Source organism: Chrysemys picta, chromosome 1 (genome assembly GCF_011386835.1).
Source record: "Chrysemys picta bellii isolate R12L10 chromosome 1, ASM1138683v2, whole genome shotgun sequence".
Classification (NCBI taxonomy): Eukaryota; Metazoa; Chordata; order Testudines; family Emydidae; genus Chrysemys; species Chrysemys picta.
The window spans coordinates 16942346-16964079 of NC_088791.1; the positions used below are offsets into that span (position 1 = coordinate 16942346).

At 42.7% G+C, this 21734-nt stretch overlaps 1 protein-coding gene across 8 annotated transcripts in view; it reads right to left on the reverse strand.

Moving 5' to 3' along the window:
* The window catches only part of BEND7 (BEN domain containing 7), a 108574-nt gene extending 87428 nt beyond the window's left edge, over window positions 1–21146 (reverse strand). For 3 of the 8 annotated variants that reach the window (XM_065553258.1, XM_024111845.3, XM_065553236.1), the window contains exons 1-3: window positions 17487–18351; window positions 13531–13614; window positions 6291–6590 (exon numbers count right to left, since the gene is read on the reverse strand). In XM_065553258.1, the coding sequence (XP_065409330.1) occupies window positions 6291–6590; window positions 13531–13614; window positions 17487–18249 (1147 nt within the window). In that variant the 5' untranslated portion in view covers window positions 18250–18351. Of the gene's footprint in view, window positions 1–6290; window positions 6591–13530; window positions 13615–17486; window positions 18355–20666 lie in introns of those variants that run through there. The other 5 variants (XM_065553247.1, XM_005311186.4, XM_065553267.1 and 2 more) reach the window with 5 other exon arrangements.
* Window positions 21147–21734: the final 588 nt, after the last annotated feature.

The window sequence follows — 21734 nt, forward strand, 5'->3', positions numbered from 1 at the left end:
GCAATGTACGCTATCGTGAAACTGGACCCAAGGAAAGCACAGCCAATAATTACCAAAACATTCATTTTTGGGAGGAGGGGGCCATTGGGTTTTATCCGGCTACCAGTATTTATGCTTACATACTCGGGGGGACACGATGTTATAGGGGTTGGTGAGGGCTGCACAAAAGCGTGAACACAATGCGCTCTCACAGCAGGGCTCTCTATTGTCAGGCTAGTTCATCTCAGATAACAATAGCTCCAAATCTCATTAGAAACATACTCACTTTATCATGCACAAAAAATCCCATCTCCTAGAACAGTCCTACAAAGAATGGGTAGCCGTCTGTGTAATAAAGGTTTATATTATGCATTAAATAAGGGCCTACCAATTCTAAAATTGGATGTTACCTACCCATGTTGCTTTATAACATGAAGAACTCAGAATGAAAATCAGATCCTCTGTCACAGAATCACAGAAATTACTGATGGGAAAGAACCATCAGCAAGAAAACCTATATAATCTGCTCCATCCTTCTGCCAGTACTGGTTTGTTTCCTACAGCACGTTTTCTGCCAGTACCGGTTTGTTTCCTACAGCACGTTTTCTCATGCTGTGTCCCAGGAGACAACGTTCGCACAACTCCCCTTGGGAGACTATTCAACAATTCAACAGACTGCTTTGTCCAGAATTTCCTACTGATATTTCAGCCTAATTTTCCTTTTCTTAATTTCATTCTTTTACTTCTGGTTCTACCCCCCTGAAAAAACCTTAACTCTTCCTCAGTCTCCAGACTGTTTTCATCTTTCACATACTTGGAGGTCTTGAAAAAGGGTGGCTCCCACAAGCTCAGAGAGCTGGTACCTTCCTCTGCTAGCTGTATCTTGTGCTGCAGAATCGGAAGTTTTTGTTATCAAAGAATTACGTTTCTAGCCTTTAAAGGTGCAAAGAAATACAAATAGAATGTCAACTGCTGCAAAGGTATCTGTCTGAACCTGTAACCAGACATGAACTGCCCCTATTCATTTCAATGGCCGTTAATACTGAAGACTTATTTAAATGGGTAACTATTTTACTGTTTTGCAAAGCACAAAAGAAGAGGGATGATCCTATTATGAAGATCTGAACAACCTACTACAAGTCATTTCATTTTTGTATCACAGGTGTGCGGACCTTTGGAGAGTACATTGTTTATTTTTTCTCCAACCTGACTAGCCGAGTTATCGTGTGCCCTTTAGTTATCATTTAGCAAACTCTAAGGATACGTCTACACTGGATAGCTTACAGTGGTATAGCTGTACTGATGCAGATGTGCTGCTGTAAGATCTCTCATGTAGTTGCTCTAAGCCGACGGTAAAGACCACTCCTGTTGACATAATTAAACCACCCGCAACGAGCGGCGGTAGCTATGTCAGCAAGAGAAGCTCCCCTGCCGACATACCGCTGTCCACACTGGCACTTATGTCAGTGCAACTTATGTTGCTCAGGGGAATGTCTTTTTTTCACACCCCTGAGCAACAAGTTTTGCCAAGTGGAAGTACAGACAAGTAATTAACTCATTTAATCTTCTCTCAGAAGTCCCTCCAGCCTCAATTACTTTTGTTGCTCTTCTCAGAACTCCCTCCTATTTGTTAATAACTTTCCAGTTTCAGCTTGTACCTTCTGGATCAGATCCTCAGCTAGCGTAAACTGGCACAGCTCCACTGGCTTCAATGGAGTCATGCTAATTTATAGTGAATGAGCAGCTTCCACATTTCACCCAATCCCTGGAAAACCATGCCTGATGTGGCCCACCATGTTTTACTCCTCTCTTCCTTCACGTCTCTCCTAAGAGTGTCTTCTTCCAAAAGTCCTATAAGCACTAATCCTTCCCACAGAGAGGTATTGGCAAACTAAACAACTGAATCTCCCACTGTCCCACCAAAAAAAATCAAAATAAAGTCTGAGAATCAAAGATTAATGAAAAATTTAATTCTTCAATCACACTGCTTTGTGTGACATCCCCATAGATCAGACTGGGGAAAAAATAAGTAATGGTAATTCTCCCAAGAGCCTCCCCGTTTGTGGTACCAAAGTGAAATGTCATTCACAGTAGATTGCACAGAACTTCACAATATGACCCTTCCTCTCCCTTCTTACATATTTTGATTGCCATCGGCAAAGTAATTAAGAATGCTACCATTTAAAATTCTCTCCCTGGGAATTTATTGTTAACACCACATTGAGATGAATGGGGCACCTCACACTTCCGAGACCTGCTGTTTCAGGCGCTCTGTGAATTTAGCAAACACAACTGCACCAGTTACACTTGAGTCATGTTTTATGGTTTTGTTTGCAGTCTTAAAGATAGCAACTTGCTTTTTCTTTTTTCAAATAAAAAAAGTGAGTCCAAAGACTAGGAAGGCAGTCTCAATTAAAAAATAACAAAACTAACAACAAAAAGGGGTTTACTGATCTGGCACAAGCCCAAGTTTGACCCCATCCCTCATCCTTCCTTTGTACATTGCCTATTCAGACTTATGCCTGGTTTACACTACCCGGTTAGGGCGACGTAAACTGCCTTGCGTCGACCTAGCTGTGGAAGTGTCTTCACTTAAACCTGGCTCCCGCCGACGTAAGTGCCTCTGTACACCAGGGGTCGGCAACCTTTGGGAAGTCGTGTGCCAAGTCTTCATTAATGTAAGGTTTCGCGTGCCAGACTGGCAGCGCGGGTGGCAGACGGAACCCCAGGCTGGAAGCGGGCTGAGCGGGGCCAGCAGCCGGGTCCCTGGCTGACAAGGGGCCAGCGGCCGGAACCCCAGAGCGGAAGCGGGCTGAGCGGCTCATCCCGCTGCTGGTCTGGGGTTCCGTAATCCAGGCCAGCAGCGGGCTGAGCGGTGCCACAAAAATCAGCCTGCATGCCGCCTTTGGCACACATGCCGCAGGTTGCCAACCTCTGCTGTACACCAATTTAGTAACACTACCTTCCTGAGCGGGAGTGTCAAAGTCGATGTAATTAGGTCAATGCAATGTCAGCGCAGATTCTGTGTTACTTATGTTGACTGTTACTGGCTTTCAGGAGCTGTCCCACAATGGCCCACACTGACAATACAATTGATACAAGTGCTCCTAACGAGGAAGCATACCACTGACACAAGGAGCCAACTGTGCACACACACTAGCAATTTAATAACTGTGGTGGCTGTATGCCGACATAAGTTAGGTCGATATAATTTTGTAATGTAGACATGGCTTTAAGGTTCTTTGAGGGGAGGAATGGGACTTTGTCTTCCCAATTGTTCACAATGTGCTTAGCACAGTGTTAGAGCTACACAAACACCACATAAGAAAGGTTTTTATTTTTAGTCTTGTGGCAGATCACTCAGGGTATGCCTACACTTAAATAGCTAGAGTGGCACACAGCCACTGTAGTGCTTTAGGGCTTGTCTACACTTGAAATGCTATAGCAGCACAGCTGAACCGCTGCAGCTGAGCTTCAGTGTAGACACTGCCTATGTCAGTGTAGGTAATCCACCTCCCCGAGAGGCAGTTGCTAGGTCGATGGAAGAATTCTTCTGTCATTCTAAAGTGGTCTACATGGGGACATCGATGTACCTATGTCTCTCAGGGGTGTGGATTTTTCACATGCCTGAGACATACCTACGCCTATATAAGTTCCCACTGTAGACCAGCCCTCCTAGTCCCTAAAGAGACTTCCACCAAAACCCAATTGAACGACAAAACTTTTATTGTTCACAGGTGCTTAAACCCTCCCCTCCCCCCCAAGACAAAAGTTTTGCCACGGCAAGTGGCAGTGAAAACAGCTCGTTGTCGGCACGAGCACTCTCCTGTTGACAATGCAAACCCCACTCGTAGGGGGTGGAATTATTTTGTAGGTAAAAGTGCCAACAAACAGCATTTACACTGCCCAACTTTTAGTGACACGGCCGTGTCGCTAGAAGCTATGTAGTGTAGACAAAGCCTTAATGTCAGTAGGAGATTAGGTTCAAGGCAGCTTCCAAATGTGTACGTGCTTGGTATAAAAATTCAGCAGCAAAACCACCGCTCCCCGCCGCCTCTAGTAAGGCAAACAGCTATACTGGGTGTCCACAAAAGGTGAGTCAGTTATATTATCAACAATAACGAAAAAATCCCAGTCACCCCTCCCTCTGGGCTTCTCGAGGTCATCCTATCTACTCTATCTTCTTTGAACAATAAGCTCCATGGGACAGGCCCAGTCTTATTTTCTTGCTTGTAGGGCATCCAGCAAATTGCAGGAGCTCAGCAAATAATAAATAATATTTGAAAGAGTAGATATTTTCAGATTTTTGCATATTCGTCTCTAGAACGTAGAAACTTTGACTAAGCAAATACTACCAAGTAAATACCTGTTCATCTTTCCTGTTACAAATATAATACATTCCTAATGAAGGCACAGAGGCCCTGACTGAAAACCAAAGGGTCTGTTTTCCCATTGAGGCATGTGGGATTTACATTATAATTCCCATTAGCATTGATAGAAATTACCCATGTAAATCTACCATATGTATTGTAAATGGGAAAGGAGACCACCAGTATTTCAAATCAAAGCAGACTTCTGCCAACTTCATACATATTCATGAAGAGTTTTTATTTTTCTTCCATCATCTCTCTTCCAATCATTTACAATAGCAGAGTAAGAAACATCTTGTAGAATGGTCTCAATCATTGTTCCAAGCACTACCTTTATCATTTTTAGAGGACAAAAGCAACTCTTTTCTACTCGTTATAAATCAATTTTTAATTTTAAAAAGAGAGCAGACTTTTTATTTTTATGGAGGAGTCTTTAAAGACCCATCTCCCTCCATTCTGGAAGCAAGCCAGCATGTGAATTTGATAGTGGCTTGCATGACGGAAGAGACACAAATACATCGCTTGGTGGTTCTCTCTGCATAATCAGCAAGTACCCCAGGATGGTTCTCTATAAATGGATCCGCTGACAGTAAATCATGTTGGTGTAACAACATTACTACACTAACAAATTTATTCTTGAAAAGCACTTAGTACAATTCATCAAAAACAATTTGAGCGTAACCAAAAAGCAATTAAGATGGCACATTGCTGCCAGATCCTCTAAAGAATCAGAGAAATAAAAAAAAATAAAAAATTTCAAAAAATAATTTTGGCCCAGATTCTGTAAACACTTCACTTACATGCATGAGCGTTTGCAGGATTGGGATGTTAAGCCAGATCCCTGTGCCAGACAGACCTCCACTAAAATCAGTGGGGCACTAAATGAGCACAGGAATCTGCCCATCCTGGCCAGCTTGTAGGATTAGTGCCTTAAGGCCTGACCAAAGCAAAGCTCCCAGTGGCTTCAGTGGTGCAGGATCAGACCCTTGCTTTGTAATTATCATTATTTATTTCCTTTGGTTACAATAATCCCCGCACCCCTTCACCTTCTTCTTCCATGCTTGTCTGTGCTGTCTTCTACACTTGGAACTCCCACCCTATCCCCTTGGGCAGGGCACTCATCCGCCAATCATTCAAATCTCTCCTTAAAAAACAAAACCCTGTGAAGCCCATAAACCCTAAATTACTGTATCTCTAAAATATACTTTCACACTAAAACAAACAAATCCACAAAACCTGAGTTACTTTAACACCATCCTCTGGATCTCCCACTACATGTGAGTCCAATCATTGTCTATACAGGAATATAGTCAATCCAGGAGGACTGAAACCTAAGCTTCTGAGTGCAGGGATAGTACTTTCTCTTGTACAGCATAGGGAATAACAACAGTAATCATTTTTGCATCTGCTACAAATGATGAATACATGCGTGTCCTTATAAGACACACAACAGATATCGTTCTATGGCAATTATTTTTATATATATGTGCATTTGCCCTGTGTTGAAAAAACTGGCATTTTAGATCACAGCTACAATGGTATTTCATATCTGGATGTAAAAAGTAATTTAAGTCCAATTCTGCCACCCTTACTCACGCAGAGTTGGATTTTACTCACAAGCAGTCCTCTGACTTCATTGTGCTATTCAGTGTGAGTATGAGGAACAAAATCTGGCCCTTAAGGCACTATGAATTCAGTAACAATGGTTTTAATAAGTACAGAAATAAAGTCTATAGAATAAAATATTAATATTATGCCCCAACACTAGGAATCCACTTTAAAACTTAAGGCCTATGGGAGTAGCATGCACCAGGCCCACACCCACAGTCTTTCAAAGTGATAACTATAATAATGTATTTATACCTACTATAATTATCTGAACACAGGTAGATATTTAGTATAGTAAAAAACAGTATTTGTAATATCTAATCTAGATCATACCATTGGATCCTACAGTTCTTGTTTCATTTTGGAAGCTTTTAGACCGAGTCCCATATTGCCCTGAAAAATGGCTAGCTTGAGGTGATACTTCATTCCATGCACCATTCTGAGAAGGATGGAGGCTCGCCTGGGAGTCTGCAAGGGCAGTCAGGCGCTGGGCCCATGCTATATCTAAATCCTGGGGTTCTTCCTTCAGTTTTTCTCCTTCTTTGCCAACTCGCTGATAAATTCTTCCAGTGCTGTCATTCAGTAATCTTCTCATCCCTGTAATTTGTTTTTTAATTTCCCGGCTTTCATCTCCTAATGAAAACAGAGCCACAGTTATCACTGTAAATTAGCAAAAATGGTAATGGGTAGAGATTAGTGATTTTAGATGCCAATAAGAGTTTCTAGCTGCTGGACTACAAAACAACAAATAAATAAAAATAAAAGACATACTCGAGTGGTAGTTATGTATTGTGCCATACTTTAATACAGCAGTAGTTGGGATATCCATGGTTAAAAAACCCTCTCATCTTGGCTTTCCTAATACTGTTTTTAAAGCTCTTACATATACCATACCATGGTTTTTACAGCTCTTACGTATACCATACCATGGTGTTTGCTGTTTTCTGCTGAAGGAAACAACAATGGGTACAGCTGTTTCAAATACACTATCATTTTATGAGCCTAATCCTATTCAGACATTGACATCAATGGGAGTTTCATCTGAGTTAAAGGGTGCAGGGTCAGACTGTAAAGAGAGGAGCTAGATACCTATTAAGGGATAGGCCCAGCTCCCGTTGAAATCAACAACATAGCTCCCATTGACTTTAACTGGAAAAGGATCAGTCCCTTGGTCCTCAAAATTTCATCATTATGGGATACATAGAAATAAATTAAAGAACAGCTAATATCTGTACAACCTTATATAGCCAAACTTCTGGATGCCTTAAAATGCAGATTATATGAGAAAAAAGAAAATATATACAAGAAAAATGTAACTGTTTCAAATAAATTCAGCACATTTAAATAATAACAATTACATACTTAATGCTCTCAGCACCGTTTAAGAATTAATTTTATGTATGAAACTACTGATTGCACAATGAATATATATGTTTTGGGCAGATAGTAGCTATTTTTCTCATTAAAGTAGACATTACATTTCATTAGTAATAAGGAAATATTCATAACTACTTCTGAAATAAGAAGCTTCTATTTTTTACTGGTAATAGAAAAAAAAAATCGAACGTCATAAGCAAGAGGAATAATGAAGATCAAGAAACTGATCAAATCAATCCTCCTCTTAGAATACATTTAAGACGGTGCTACTTGGCATCATCTGTTCTTTAGAAAAGATTTCAAATTTCCATTCTTACATACCACCCCAAAATAAGACATTTTTAAGGAAAAATAACTGTACAAAACAGATTTTGGGAAGAAATGTATAATGGCTCCAATTCAGCAAGGTCCTTAAACACATGCACAACTTCAGGAATGTGAATAGCCAGTCTCATCAACTTCAATGAGACTATTCATGAAAATTAGGCTGTTGTGATGCCTAAAATACTTGATAACAGTGCTGTGTTCTCAACTGCCTAACATCATGTTGACCAACATGGTCTCATTGCACTCCCCCGTCTGTATCCATTTGCTGTCTCTTGTCTTACAGATTGTAAGATATTTGGGGTCGGACTGTCTTCTTGTTGTGTCTGTACAACATATTCTGGGGGGAATTCTGCACCACTGCTCAATGCAGAATTTTGCAGAAATTAATGTTGTGCACACAGAATTTCCTTTCCCCCACAGAAATGGACAGCAGTGCTGCTAGCCACCACTAGAGGCTGCTGGACTTGGAAGAGCCCACCTTGCACACAAAGACACTGCTGGGGGAGGGAGAGGGAGCCAGAGGGTTCCTGGCAGTTGCAGTTCCCAGCGTGCCCTGAGGGAAGGAGAGGACGGCATGCAGGAAACTCTGTGCAAGCCTGAGACTGAGCATCAGGCTGTTTCTCCCTCTTGGATCCCAGGGCTCTGGAGAGGGGAGGGGGACAGGTGTTTGGGCAAGGGGGGCCCCACAGCTGGGCTCTGGGGAGGAGGGGTTTCAGGTGTATTGGTTGAGGGGTAGCAACAGGTGGGCTCTGGGAAGGAGGGGTTGGGGCTCTCTGGTCCGCTGGCTGGGCTTGGAACGTGGCAGAGACACAGGAACTGGGTTGTCATAGGGGTTTCTTTAACACTCCACTCCTGGGGGAATTTTTGTGTGTGTCTGTATTGTTACAGACGTACTTGCTGATAGGTATTTTGAAATAAATTACCAAAATAATTGACATTGGCATGATTATGTAGTGTTATTTTGACAAATAAAATTTGCAGAATTTTAAAATATGGTGTGCAGAATTTTAAAATTTTTGGCACAGGAATTTTAATTTTTTGGCGCAGATTGCCCCCAGGAGTAACAACACTTAGCGCAATGGGGTCCTGGTCCATGACTGTGGCTCCTAGGTGATACAACAATACAAATAATAGCAGCTATGTGCTTTGGTACTTTGCTGAACTGGAGCCTACTTTTTTTTTTTTTTTAAACTAATACACAATATGGGTCTGTAATTGTGCATCCTGCAACCCCAGTGTGCCCATGGGGCCAGCTATGTTGAAGGAGAGCTTTGGTCTTGAGTGGAGAATAAACATGGGAGGACAGCTGCAAAATCTATCTCCCATCTGACTTAGCTTCAACATTGCCAGGGCTGGCTCTGCTCCACTGTGGAGCTGTGCGTAAAAGTGGCAAAATCTAGCCCTATTTTAATATATCACAAGCATTGTTCAAGAGAAATGCTCATAACCAAGGTGTATGACAAAACATACTTACTATTTCTTGTTCAACTATAACTCTTCTATGCCAAAGCGTAACTAATTTGTAATTTTCAAGTGGCCTAACTTCAAGCTGTCTTAATAAAGCTCAGATACTACTTATTCTGAAGAATGGATGTGCTCTCTTTAAAATAATGTTAAACTGCTTCCTTAATGAGTGAGAATTTGTGTACAGAATTTACAGTACTGCTTTGAGAATCATCAAAATACTTCAAATTAAAACAGGTACAAACTGAATTCTCCCCCGACAAATGCATGTGTGCTTCTAGGTGCTAAATATTAAACTGTATTAAGTAACAACAGTGTATTTATAGCAACTTGAATTAATGAAACACCACTGGTAATGTTGTAATGTAATGCCTAAACCCCTACTTCACCAGTATGTTTTCACTATTTTTCTTTATTGTTATACTTTACCCGTATGTACTATGTTGTCTAAATGCAGGTCATTGTGTACTTTTCATATAGATTAGTTTCATGGGCTATCTTTATCACAGTGGTACATAGAACTACATAATTTTGCTACCCCACGTTGTGAAAAAAATTATATGATTATACTGTAGTAGCTAAGAAATGGTATGTGATCATGAAATGAAAATTTCTATTGAAATACATGTATAGGCTCAAGAGGAAAGAGTTAAAATTACACCTTCATCCTTTGCTTTGGCATTTCCTGACTGAGTGCATAAATTAAACAAATAACCTTAACGTTCCCTTAGCACAGTTTTTTAATTTAACTTCCAATTTTTTATTTTAAATAAAAAGTAGGAAATATTTTAAAAATATAGTCAGTTTTACCTTTTACTTTACACAGCTTCAAAGTTTTGCTGAATTACAAATAATCGCATGAGAGCATTCAAGTTCTTCCATTCAGAACATCACCAGAATGCTGCCTTCCTGGACAAAGGCCAGCAAAACTCAGCTGCCGTATTTGAAGAATTTATACGGACCAATTCAAAGCACTTCAGGGGACCAGGGAGTTTAAAGCACACAACTACACACATGTGCATGCCCAGTGCATCCTTTCTTATGTGCATCGCTAATGAGCCAGCCAAAACTCTCATACTCAGGCTATATGATTTACAAACACTTGGTCAAAAGAAAGTGAATGTCTCCTGGCACAAAAACATGCAACCCTCCTCTGCAAGGACTATTTCCATACCAAAACACAACTTGCAAACTTCAGCTGTTTCTGCTGTAATCCTCTTCAGAAGTCACCAAATTATGGTTTTGAAATACAGGCAATTATGAAGGCCAGTCAGTAGAAAAGGTGGGAATAGGACTGCCAACCTCATGCCTCCCTGCTCTGTGCACATTTCCCTAGATTAAGGAAGTATTTTGGCTGAGAAAATAGAGGCAGGAGGGGGATCCTTTTTATCAGATGAGAGGTTTTCCGAAACAACTGAAAAGTTGTCCTGGCTGTTTCGTAGCTATCTGCGATTAGTCATTTCATTTTATAGCTAAATTATGCACATCTGGTATAGCAACATTCCCTCATTGTTCACTTTGGCCCCAGTCCTGCAAGCCCCTGAGCCCACGTGGAACCCCAGTGAAGTTAAAAAGGTCCACATGGGTGCAGACATCCATCTCAGCAGAGCAATTTACAGGATCAGGTTCTTAGGGTCAGATCCTCCATCAGTGGGAGTTCTGCTATTGACTTCAATAGGAGCAGGAGATAGCCCTGGATGAGCTTAGCAAAGGGGGAGGGGGGGGAAGCATCCTTTTCTGTGTGTGCTTGGTATAAGAGTTTCAAAAGCTTATTATCAGTCAGATCAAAAACATTTTCCCCTGGAGCAAGGCTACTGTCCTTTCATGCTACATTACAACTATTAAACTATAGCGAGATGTTTCATCTGGAGGGCTGTTCAATATATAGCTAAATAAATAGGGTTGCATGAATTCTTTAAAATGAAAAGTGTACTTCAAATCCACCCCTCACTAGGAATGCTAGGAACCATTAAGAAAAGGATAGATAATAAGGCCAAAAATACCACATTGCCTCTATATAAATCCATGGTACGCCCACATCTTGAATACTGTGTGAAGATGTGGTCGCCCCGTCTAAAAAAAGATGTATTTGAATTGGAAAAGGTTCAGAAAAGGGCAACAAAAATGATTAGGGGTATGGAACAGCTTCCATATGAGGAGAGATTAATAAGACTGGGACTTTCAGCTTGGAAAAGAGACAACTAAGGGGGGGGATATAATTGAGGTCTATAAAATTATGACTGGTGTGGAGAAAGTAAATAAGGAAGTGTTATTTACTCCTTCTCATAACACAAGAACTAGGGGGTCACCAAATGAAATTAAGAGGCAGCAGGTTTAAAACAAACAAAAGGAAGTATTTCTTCATACAACACACAGTCAGTCTGTGGAACTCTTTGCCAGAGGATGTTGTGAAGGCCAAGACCATAACAGAGTTCAAAAAAGAACTGGGTAAGTTCACATAGGATAGGTCCATCAATGGCTATTAGCCAGGATGGGCAAGGATGGTGTTCCTAGCCTCTGTTTGCCAAAAGCTGGGAATGGGGATGGATCACTTGATGATTACCTGTTCTGTTCATTCCCTCTGGGGCACCTGGCATTGGCCACTGTTGGAAGACACGATACTGGGCTAGATGAACCTTTGGTCTGACCCAGTAGGGCCGTTCTTATGTTATTTGAAAACACAGCTATATACAAGAAACCCTTTTGCAAGTTTAACTATAGTAACTGCTGACAAAAAAAAAAAAAAAATCATACCTGGATATAATTCTATTAAAACTAACAAGTAACTTCATAGACTTATGTAAAGTCAACTTTTTCTGTATGAATAAATTGTGGAGGATATTATTCCTGGAACAGAATATATTCTTGGAATTACTGAGTAATTTATGCACTGTTCCACCATTCCAAGTACACATTATTTATTTTATCATGACAAAATAAAGTTATTAATCTGCTGACTTCCATTTTAACAATGTGAAATGCTGTAAAATGCACAGACACCTGCATTACAGTACATTTCAGTTCCACTTTATATCAGCCATAAACATCTCTGTTTTGGACACCTCTTCAAAACAAATGCACACAGCATACTGTATGTGGCATTCGATTTTATGAAACTATAAAAGTTCTTCACTGTTAATTACACAGACAAATGTCTCATCACACATTTGGCTACCAGGATAATAATTAGTTTTCCACATTAACCTTTCAAAGACAGAGCATGAATTTCAAGTCAAAAGCACTGTAAAAAGACTCAGATAGGAGGTACCTTACATTATACTTTAACGTTTTTGTGCAGATAATAAAATACAAAGACTGAAGAAAACAAATTATGTATGCAATCAACTTTTTAAAAGCCATTGTGTCTATATGTAACAGTACGGTCTGCATGATACAGTGGTACAATCCTCTCAAGGACTTGCATGCTCATCTCTGAGCTAACATTTTTGTGTTAAAACAGACATGCTGTCAGTATCTGCCAGACAGTTATGGGGCTTTACTGATTCAAACATCAGACACAGAGCTTGAGCCTGACAACCTTTACTCATGAATTTAATGGGACTATTCAGGATCAGAGATACTGGATTTGCTTTCAAATCCAACTCTCACTGATGTCAACTGAAAGACTCATATTGACTTCACTGGGAGGCGGATCAGGCCTTTAATGAGGGGATGTCTTGAGTATCTTCAAGTCTTGCTGAAGTCCATGGGTTAAGACACAGCTCTTTTCTGCAGAGGCTCAGAGCCTCTCAAGATCAGACTCTAGATAAGACAGGAGTGGAAATGTAAAAGGAAGAGTACACGGCCACAAAAATGATGAGCGGCTCAGTGATAACTAGTTCTATCAAGCTGTAGTTAAAGCAGACTATATATTACAGTCTGTTTTCTTTACACATTTTTGACTGTTGATCTAATTCAATTTTGCGATGGCAGTATTAGCAGCCAGGCTACAGAGGTGAAAGGACATTACATTAAGACATTACATTAATCCTCTGTCCCACCCAGGGCAGAAGCAACACCAAACAAATAGCAGCTTCCTGGAAATTGAATTTCTGTTATCCAGATGTCAAAGATGTAATACCCCAATTACACAAACTATTGCCAGTGAAGCATGCTAGTGAATATGCAATGTAAATGGGGTGAACAGAGAGCTGCAAAACTGCCCAGTCAGCATCTGGCTCGGAGAGTGAGTGATAATTAGCGCTCTGTGTAGACTCTAATAAACATTTATGTCTGAAACTACAACTTTTAGCAATGTTAATAAAGGATATATTGGCAATCTGTAAAATAAAAAGGTCTTGAAGAGAATGTCATATTAAACAATGGCATACAGCTCTTGGCACTGCCCCCTAATTGCAACTGGCTAAACTGTGTTGCTCATAAATTAATTGACACAAGAACATACCTAAAAAAACTGATTGTGTTTCTTTGGTCTCCCCATTAACATCATTGCTGTAGTCAGAGATCTTATATACCTCATGATGATAATCTGGAATGAAAAAGGATAAAAAAAATTAGAGCTCAAGTGATCTGGAAAAAATGAACACTGAACACATTGCTACAGCTTTACTACATCATTTATCAATATATCTGCAGTTTATTCCATGTACATCAAATTAACCACAGAAAATGTGCTCTGTATCAGCACTTCCTAAAAAACTTTGCTCACACTGAAGAGAACTGAAATATTTCACAGATTTTAGGGACAAGTTATGCCTGGCGTAAATTACTATGTTCATTTTCATACTAAATTATTTCACCAGATGCCTATTATTTTGATTCTTGCCTTACAGATGGAATGCAAATATATAATGTAAATGAAAACGTTACCCTCTTATAGGCCAAGGGAAACTTTCACACTACCTCAAAACAAAATTAGTGATATACATTATGGGATAAATTTTTAGCTCTGTGGCCTGATCCTGTGCCGCTGATGTCATTTGGCCACTGAATTCCTATGGGACCAGATTTGGGCGCTATATATGGATATTGACTCGTGGCAATTGATTTCCACAGCCATCATAAAAATATTGATTTTCTATTTCAAATGAAATGCAACTTGGATAAACAGTCTGAGCTCTGACCACAGGTGTGCATTTAGCAAAAACAACTACACTCTCTACATGTACACAAGAAGAGAGTAGCATTTACAACAGGGAATACTGGGAGACAGCATGCCAGGATTCTATTTCTGACTCTGCTACTGACAAACCTGACAGTGACCGTGACCTTGTGACTGTGTGACCTTGGGAAAATCACTTTGGACTGAATAATAAGGTACTAAGCAGCTCTTGTGAGATGTTGCACACATTCAATTCCTACTGACTTTAATGAGACTTGAGCATGTTCAGCCTCACCAGGACTGGGTTCTCAAATTCCATGTGTCTCAGTTTCTCCCTCTGTAAAGTGTTTTTATAACATTCACTTGCTTCATAAAGGTGTTCTGAGGCTTCCTTAATTAATGTGTGGGAAAGTGCTTTGAGATATTCGGAAACATGGCACAACCGAAGCAAGGAGTATTATGTTCACTCCTTTTATGAGAAAGGCACCTGCCTCTCTGACAAAATAATCAGGTCCAGAATGTAAAGATCCCCTAATATACGGACTTTATTGTTACTTATTTTGTAAAGCACTACTAGTGTGACTAACTCAAATAAAAAAAAAAGACACTCTCCAGCAGCAAACCAACATCACACATAATACAGCAACATGACAGACAGACAGAAGGGCTGTAAGGGAAGGATGAGGACGGTGAACATAAGGAAGAAAAGGTGAAGAAGTGAGTAATGATAGCTAAGTCAGAAGAAATGAGATTTGGTTTTTTTGGATGGGGCAGATAGATGGATGAAGGAGAATTAAGTTGCACTGCACATGGGACTAAAGATAAAGTTCCAGGCACAGAGGTGGGAAAAGCTAAGTCTCTTTTGTGAGAATTATAAAAAAGAGGATTTATCCGAATCTGATACATTATTCATTTTTTCCTATATTTTGATACCTCCTGGTGAAGATTGTCAAAATCTGGGCAAAAATGTGTAATAATGCTTAAGAACTATAGTGAGGGGCAGATTCATAATGCTTAGAGAAACAGATTGCATGCTGTCTCTCTAAAATTTTCCCTGTCTCCAGTTAGATATGGTACTCTTCACTGTTTCTTAACTGTTCTATGACCATTTCTGCATTTCACCCAGAGGTGGCTGCATTGGAGGTATACACAATTTTATGTATACAGTAGTCTGAATTAGTTCAATATGATGATAAAGTTCTTTGACAGGTTTCAGAGTAGCAGCCGTGTTAGTCTGTATCTGCAAAAAGAACAGGAGTACTTGTGGCACCTTAGAGACTAACAAATTTATTAGAGCATAAGCTTTCGTGGGCTACAGCCCACTTCTTCGGATGCATATAGAATGGAACATATATTGAGGAGATATATATACACACATACAGAGAGCATGAACAGATGGGAGTTGTCTTTGAGATTTCTTGGAATGAAAGAGGCTACAGTATACAGTAAACGTGACAATAGTTTACATAATATAAGTCAATATAACAGTGGGTGTCTCCCTTAGTCCTTTCTTCTACCTGCAATGTCATAGTTCAGGGCTTATGAAATCCCTATCAATTTCCTCACAGTAAACACTAAACTATGACACTACTGAATGACCCAAGCAGGAAGCACCGGCTGAGTAGCAGGGAGACACCTATTTATACATAATTATCTTGGTAATCAACTTGCATAGGAAATGGGGGGGAGGAGGGTAACATGAAAGCTGAATCTTACTTTGTTAAAATACAATTTTTATCTTCTCCATTCTCCCAGAATCAAAATACAACTTTTTCAGAAATTGTGTTTAGTGTGGCTGGTCTCTTTAAATTTCTATAACCAGAAGGGTTCTCAGACAAACCAAAAATAGCTAAGAATTCACTAGTGAAAATTAGTTATCTATGATTTAAAGTTAAAAGTATTATTCAAAAAATTATCAATCTACATTACAAATGACACCTTAAGACTGAATGTTTGTAAAATATTAATTTACTTTTGACTATTTGTGTTGTTCTTCACTTCTTACAGTTTATTCAACTTGGAAATACAAACAACTAATCAGTTTCATTTTCAGATCCTCATACTCTAGCACAATTCAGCAATGCTTATATTATAAGCAATGCAAGAGAATATAATTGTTTAAAAAAAAAACTGTTTCGTTTGGAACGTTAAACCCCAGATATGGCCAGAAATGTGTTTGCAAATGTTTGTTTTTACAAAACCTACGGTAGTTTTTTGGCCAATTTTGACCTGACAGTATTCCTTTAGATTAAAAAAAAGTTATGTCCAATGCTCAAGATTCTACAGTACTGTAATGTTAAAATTAAAATATTTAATTGTTCAATGTTTCCTCAAAGTGAGGTTATTTTCATTTTTAAATTCCTTTGCTTCCCGTTTGTTTTAATCTAACGTTGACTGAAGAGGGATGCCTAAATATACTAAGTGCAAAACCTTCACATTAAAAAAAAAAAGTGTGACATTACACCAAAGAAGTCACTTGCCCTGAACTTAACATGCAGGACACACACAGCATTCCATGGAAATATTTCAGTTCAATACTTTAAAACACGGAAGTCAAATCAATGAGAGTAAAAGATCTAATCAGTTGGAGTAGCAGTACATACCCCCACCAAAATAAAACGCTAAGGCTGTAAAGTCCACCTGTGAAAATGACCACCAGCGACTCTTATCTTATTTTTTAAAAGATCGAAATAGAGAGGTCTGTTTTTCCCCCGACATAAATCCAAGTATTTTCTTAACCATCCCTTATAAAACACCCTCTTCTTTTCGTAAAGCAAACTAAACACACACCGAGCGAACAAGTTACATGCCAGGAATTCTTCCTTACCCATGTACAATTAATTAGCTGCGTTGATTTTTTTTTAAAGCAACCTCTATTAGGTTTTTCTCTGAAATACACGTATGTACGCAATCAACAGGGGGAAAAAAAAACCTCCACAGGAGTTGAATACCGAAAGGGTTCTCTGTTCCCCAAGTACCCTTATTTTGATAATTTCTTGACTCGCTTTTTTTGTTTGACTGGGTTTACACGGAAATTGCGATCCAACTTTATTTTGGATAACATCTACCTTGAAAACCATGCCCTCGCTGGGGAAGAGGGTTTTCAGAACAAATCCAAGGAGTTAAATAATAAACAACAGAAGGCAGAAAGGCACTGAAGGAGACAGAGGGAAGGGAGAAGCACACATTTCATAACATCCTGCTCGTCTCCTTTGATACACGTTGAGCCGAAAGTCCTTTTGAGAGACAAATAAGCAAAAAGTCACACACCAAGCCGCCCCCCACCAGCACCACTTTACCTTGGTTGATCAGTTTAAAGCTCTGGGATTTCCTGCTCCTCTTCCTCTCAGTAAACTCCATGGTGTGGGCAGGAGGAGGAAGAAAGGAAGGAGAAAGGGGATGGCACAGAGCGAGTTGGAGGCTGAACAGCCACCCAGCCGCAGGACCAAGGTCCGTCCCTTTAATCAGCAAAAATAAACCGGGGCTGGGAGATTTCAGTTCCAACTGCGGCTCGGCGGCGATCTGGGACAAGTTGGCTCCGGGCTCCCTCCTTCCCCCCCGGATCCGACCCCAAACTTTGCGGGGGGCTGCTCGCCCGGCGCAGGGGAAGCCCTCGCTGTGTGCGGGGAGCCGGCCGGGCCGCCTCCGGGGAGCCGCCACCGCCGCCGCCAAGGGAAGCGCTCCGCGGCTGGCGTGTGTCGCTACCTCAGCGGCGCCTGGGACCCCGCTGCCACCTGCTGGGGGAAGCCTGCGCGCACCACAGCGCGCCCCGTGGTGGCTGAGGGAGCCTGGCCCGCAGGCCGCCACCCCGAGGCCGGCCCGCAGCCCCACGCCACGCCGAGGCGGCGGCGGTGGCAGCGGGCCCCAAGGGAGCTGGGAGGGGGCTGGGGGGAGGAGCGGGACAGCGGTTTCAGCCCCATGGTCGCGAATGAAGAGGGCGGCGAGGTGATTCTGCGCCTCCCCCTCCTCTGCCAGCCCGGAGGAAGGGGGGTTGGTCTCGGAGGGGGGGTGGATCGGGGTCTGGTTATCGGAGGGGGGAGGGGGACGCAGGGGCGGCGCCATTTTGTGCCCCCGTCCCCAGTGCAGTCCCCTCCCGCGCACGGGCTGGCTCCCGCTACTGCCTCCGAGAGCCGCGGGCGCTCCCCGCCTGAGGCACGGGCTGGGGGCCCCGCAGGGCGCTTGGGGGCGAGCCAGCTCCTCTGGTCAGCCCGACCTGGGTGACCTCGAGTCAGGCGGGTGGCATTGCCCCCAGTCCCCCAGGGGCTGCATTTCCCCCAGCCGGGCCTGGAGCGAGCCAGGGCCACTTCTCTCCACTGCAGGGGGGGCTGCTTGCTGGGCACACCTGGGGCCAAATCCCACCCTCCTGCCCTGCCAACTTTGCTCGGGAGAGGGGGAGCGATGGCCTGCAGTGGCGCTCCCAAGGGGGTCAGATCCTGCCTCCCACCAGCAGCTCTCCCCCATGCCTGGGGCTCTGCTCAAGGAAGGATTTGTCATGTAAGCAAAGGTCAGGCCCAATCAGACAAAGACAGCACCTTTCAGACTAGCAGAATACTTGACACCAGGCTTCAATTAAAAGCAAAGAAAAAAGGTGGATGATTCTGCCTGTTTTTTGTTTAGGCCTGGTCTTCGCACAGTGTTTGTACCAGAACAACTGTTTCGGTTAGGGGTGGGATTTTTAACTACTGCTACCAGTCCTGGTGTGGATACAACTGCCAGTATAGAGGTGCCTTATGCTGACATAGCTGGATCCATACTGGGGGTTAAACCACTTTTAAGTGCATTAGACCTGGTTTACACTACAGGGTTAGGCTGACGTAAGCTGCCTTGCGTCAAACTAGCTGTGGAAGTGTTCTTCACTTAAATTTGGCTTCTGCTGATGTAAAGGCCTCTCTACACCCATTTATCAAAGGGGTAGCCGTGTTAGTCTGTATCCACAAAAACAACGAGGAGTCATGTCGCACCTTAAAGACTAACAGATTTATTTGGGCATAAGCTTTCGTGGGTAAAAAACCCACTTCTTCAGATGCATGGAGTGAAAATTACAGATGCAGGCATACATATACTGACACATGAAGAGAAGGGAGTTACCTTACAAGTGGAGAACCAGTGGAGATCCACTTCCTGGACGCTACAGTGCAAATAAGTAATGGTCACATAAACACCCTATACCGGAAACCTACTGACTGCTATACTTACCTACATACCTCCAGCTTCCATCCAGGAAAACATCACACGATCCATTGTCTACAGCCAAGCCCTTAGATACAACCAACTTGCTCCAATCCCTCAGACAGAGACAAACACCTACAAGATATTTATCAAGCATTCTTAAAACTGATGAGGAAGTGAGGAAACAGATTGACAGAGCGAGACGGGTACCCAGAAGTCACCTACTACAGGACAGGCCCAACAAGGAAAATAACAGAACATCACCAGCCATCACATACAGCCCCCAGTTAAAACCTCTCCAGCACATCATCAACGATCTGTAACCTATCCTGGAAAATGATCCCTCACTCTCACAGACCGTTAGAGGCAGGCCAGTCCTCGCTTACAGACAGCCCCCCAACCTGAAGCAAATACTCAGCAGCAACTACACACCACAGAAACACTAACCCAGGAACCAATCCCTGTAACAAACCCTGTTGCCTACTCTGCCCCCATATCTACTCTAGCAACACCATCAGAGGACCCAACCACATGAGCCACCTCATCAGGGGCTCATTCACCTACACATCTACTAATGTGATATATGCCATCATGTGCCAGCAATGCCCCTCTGCCATGTACATTGGCCAAACCAGACAGTCTCTATGTAAAAGAATAAATGGACACAAATCAGACATCAGGAATGGTAACTTACAAAAGCCAGAAGGAGAACACTTCAGTCTCCCTGGACATTCTATAACCGATTTAAAAGTAGCCATACTTCAACAAAAAAACATCAAAAACAGACTTCAAAGAGAAACTGCAGAGCTACAATTAATTTGCAAATTTAACACCATTAATTTGGGCTTGAAGAGGGACTGGGAGTGTCTGGCTCACCACAAAAACAATTTTTCCTCTCTTGGTATCAACACCTCCTCATCAATTATTGAGAGTGGACCATATCCACCCTGATTGAATTGCCCTGTCAACACTGTTTCTCCACCTGTAAGGTAACTCCCTTCTCTTCATGTGCCAGTATATTTATGCCTGCATCTGTAATTTTCACTCCATGCATCTGAAGAAGTGGGCGGTTTTTCCCACGAAAGCTTATGCCCAAATAAATCTGTTAGTCTTTAAGGTGCCACCGGACTTCTAGTTGTTTTTACACCCATTTAGTAACAGCACCTTCCGGAGCGGCATACAGACACAGTTGATGAGTCACAGAGTCACCTGGGTGATGCTCTGGAACAACTCCCTACGAAGCCAGTCAGGACTCTTAGGGAGCATGCTTCCTCTCTCTGAGCATACTGTCTCCAGAGCAAGAAGCTTACACAGCTTTGACCTTCCTGGGTCTGGCCTTGCATCCCCTTCCACACCATGCGCTTCCCGCAGCAAGTCCGCCCAGGCGGGCCTGGGGAAGGCAGAGGGCCCTGCACCTCAACTCCGCAGTCAGCAGTGACTCTCAGCCAGCCTGTAAAACAGAAGGTTTTTAGTCGACAGGAACACAGCGTAGGGCAGAACTTGTTAGCACAGAAATTAGTGACTTTCAGCCAAGTCCATCTTGGGGGGAGTGGAGCCCAGAGTCAATGCTCTGGCCCTCCTCCTGTGTCCCAAGCGAGCTGAGACTGACTTGCTTCCAGCTGCCTAGCCCCTGCCCTGCCCGTTGCTCCTCCTCTGGCCTTTGTCTCTCTTCCCGGGCCAGAGTCACCTGGTCACATTCCCCTCCTGGATCTCAGGTTACGAAGGGGCAGCCATAGCATCCATGCAGCAGCTGGAGCAGCCTCTGCAAAAGTCACACACAGCATTCATGCAAAACAGTAAGACTCACATAGGCTCACATACAACATAACAAGGGAAAATCCCTACTTCGTCACATGATGTAATTATGTCAACACGTTGGTTATGATGACTGTTACTGGCTTTCAGGAGCCGTCCCACAATGCCCCACACTGACAGTACAATCAATACAAACATTCTTGCAGAGGACACGCATTGTTGACACAAGCAGGGCCGGTGCTACCATTTAGGCCAATTAGGCGGTTGCCTAGGGCGCCAAGATTTGGGGGCGCCAAAGAGCGGCGCCCCCAATTTTTTTTTTTTTTTTTTTTTTACAGCGGCCGCTGCACTGGGAGGGAGAAGGAGTCTGCACTGCCGGCAGGCAGTCCAGGGGTTCCCCTGGGTCAGCACGCCAACGGCAGCCCAGGAAAACCCCTGGGTCAGCACGCCGCCGGCAGCCCAGGGGAATCCCTGGGTCAGAGCTGCCGCACAGATCCCCGGGCCGGGGGGTGGGGAGCTGTCCCGGGGGGGTGCCTCAGGGCGGGGGGGGGGAGAGCTGCTGCACGGCTCCCCAGGCCAGGGGAGGAGCTGCCGTGGGGGGGGGGGCATCTCAGGGCAGGGGG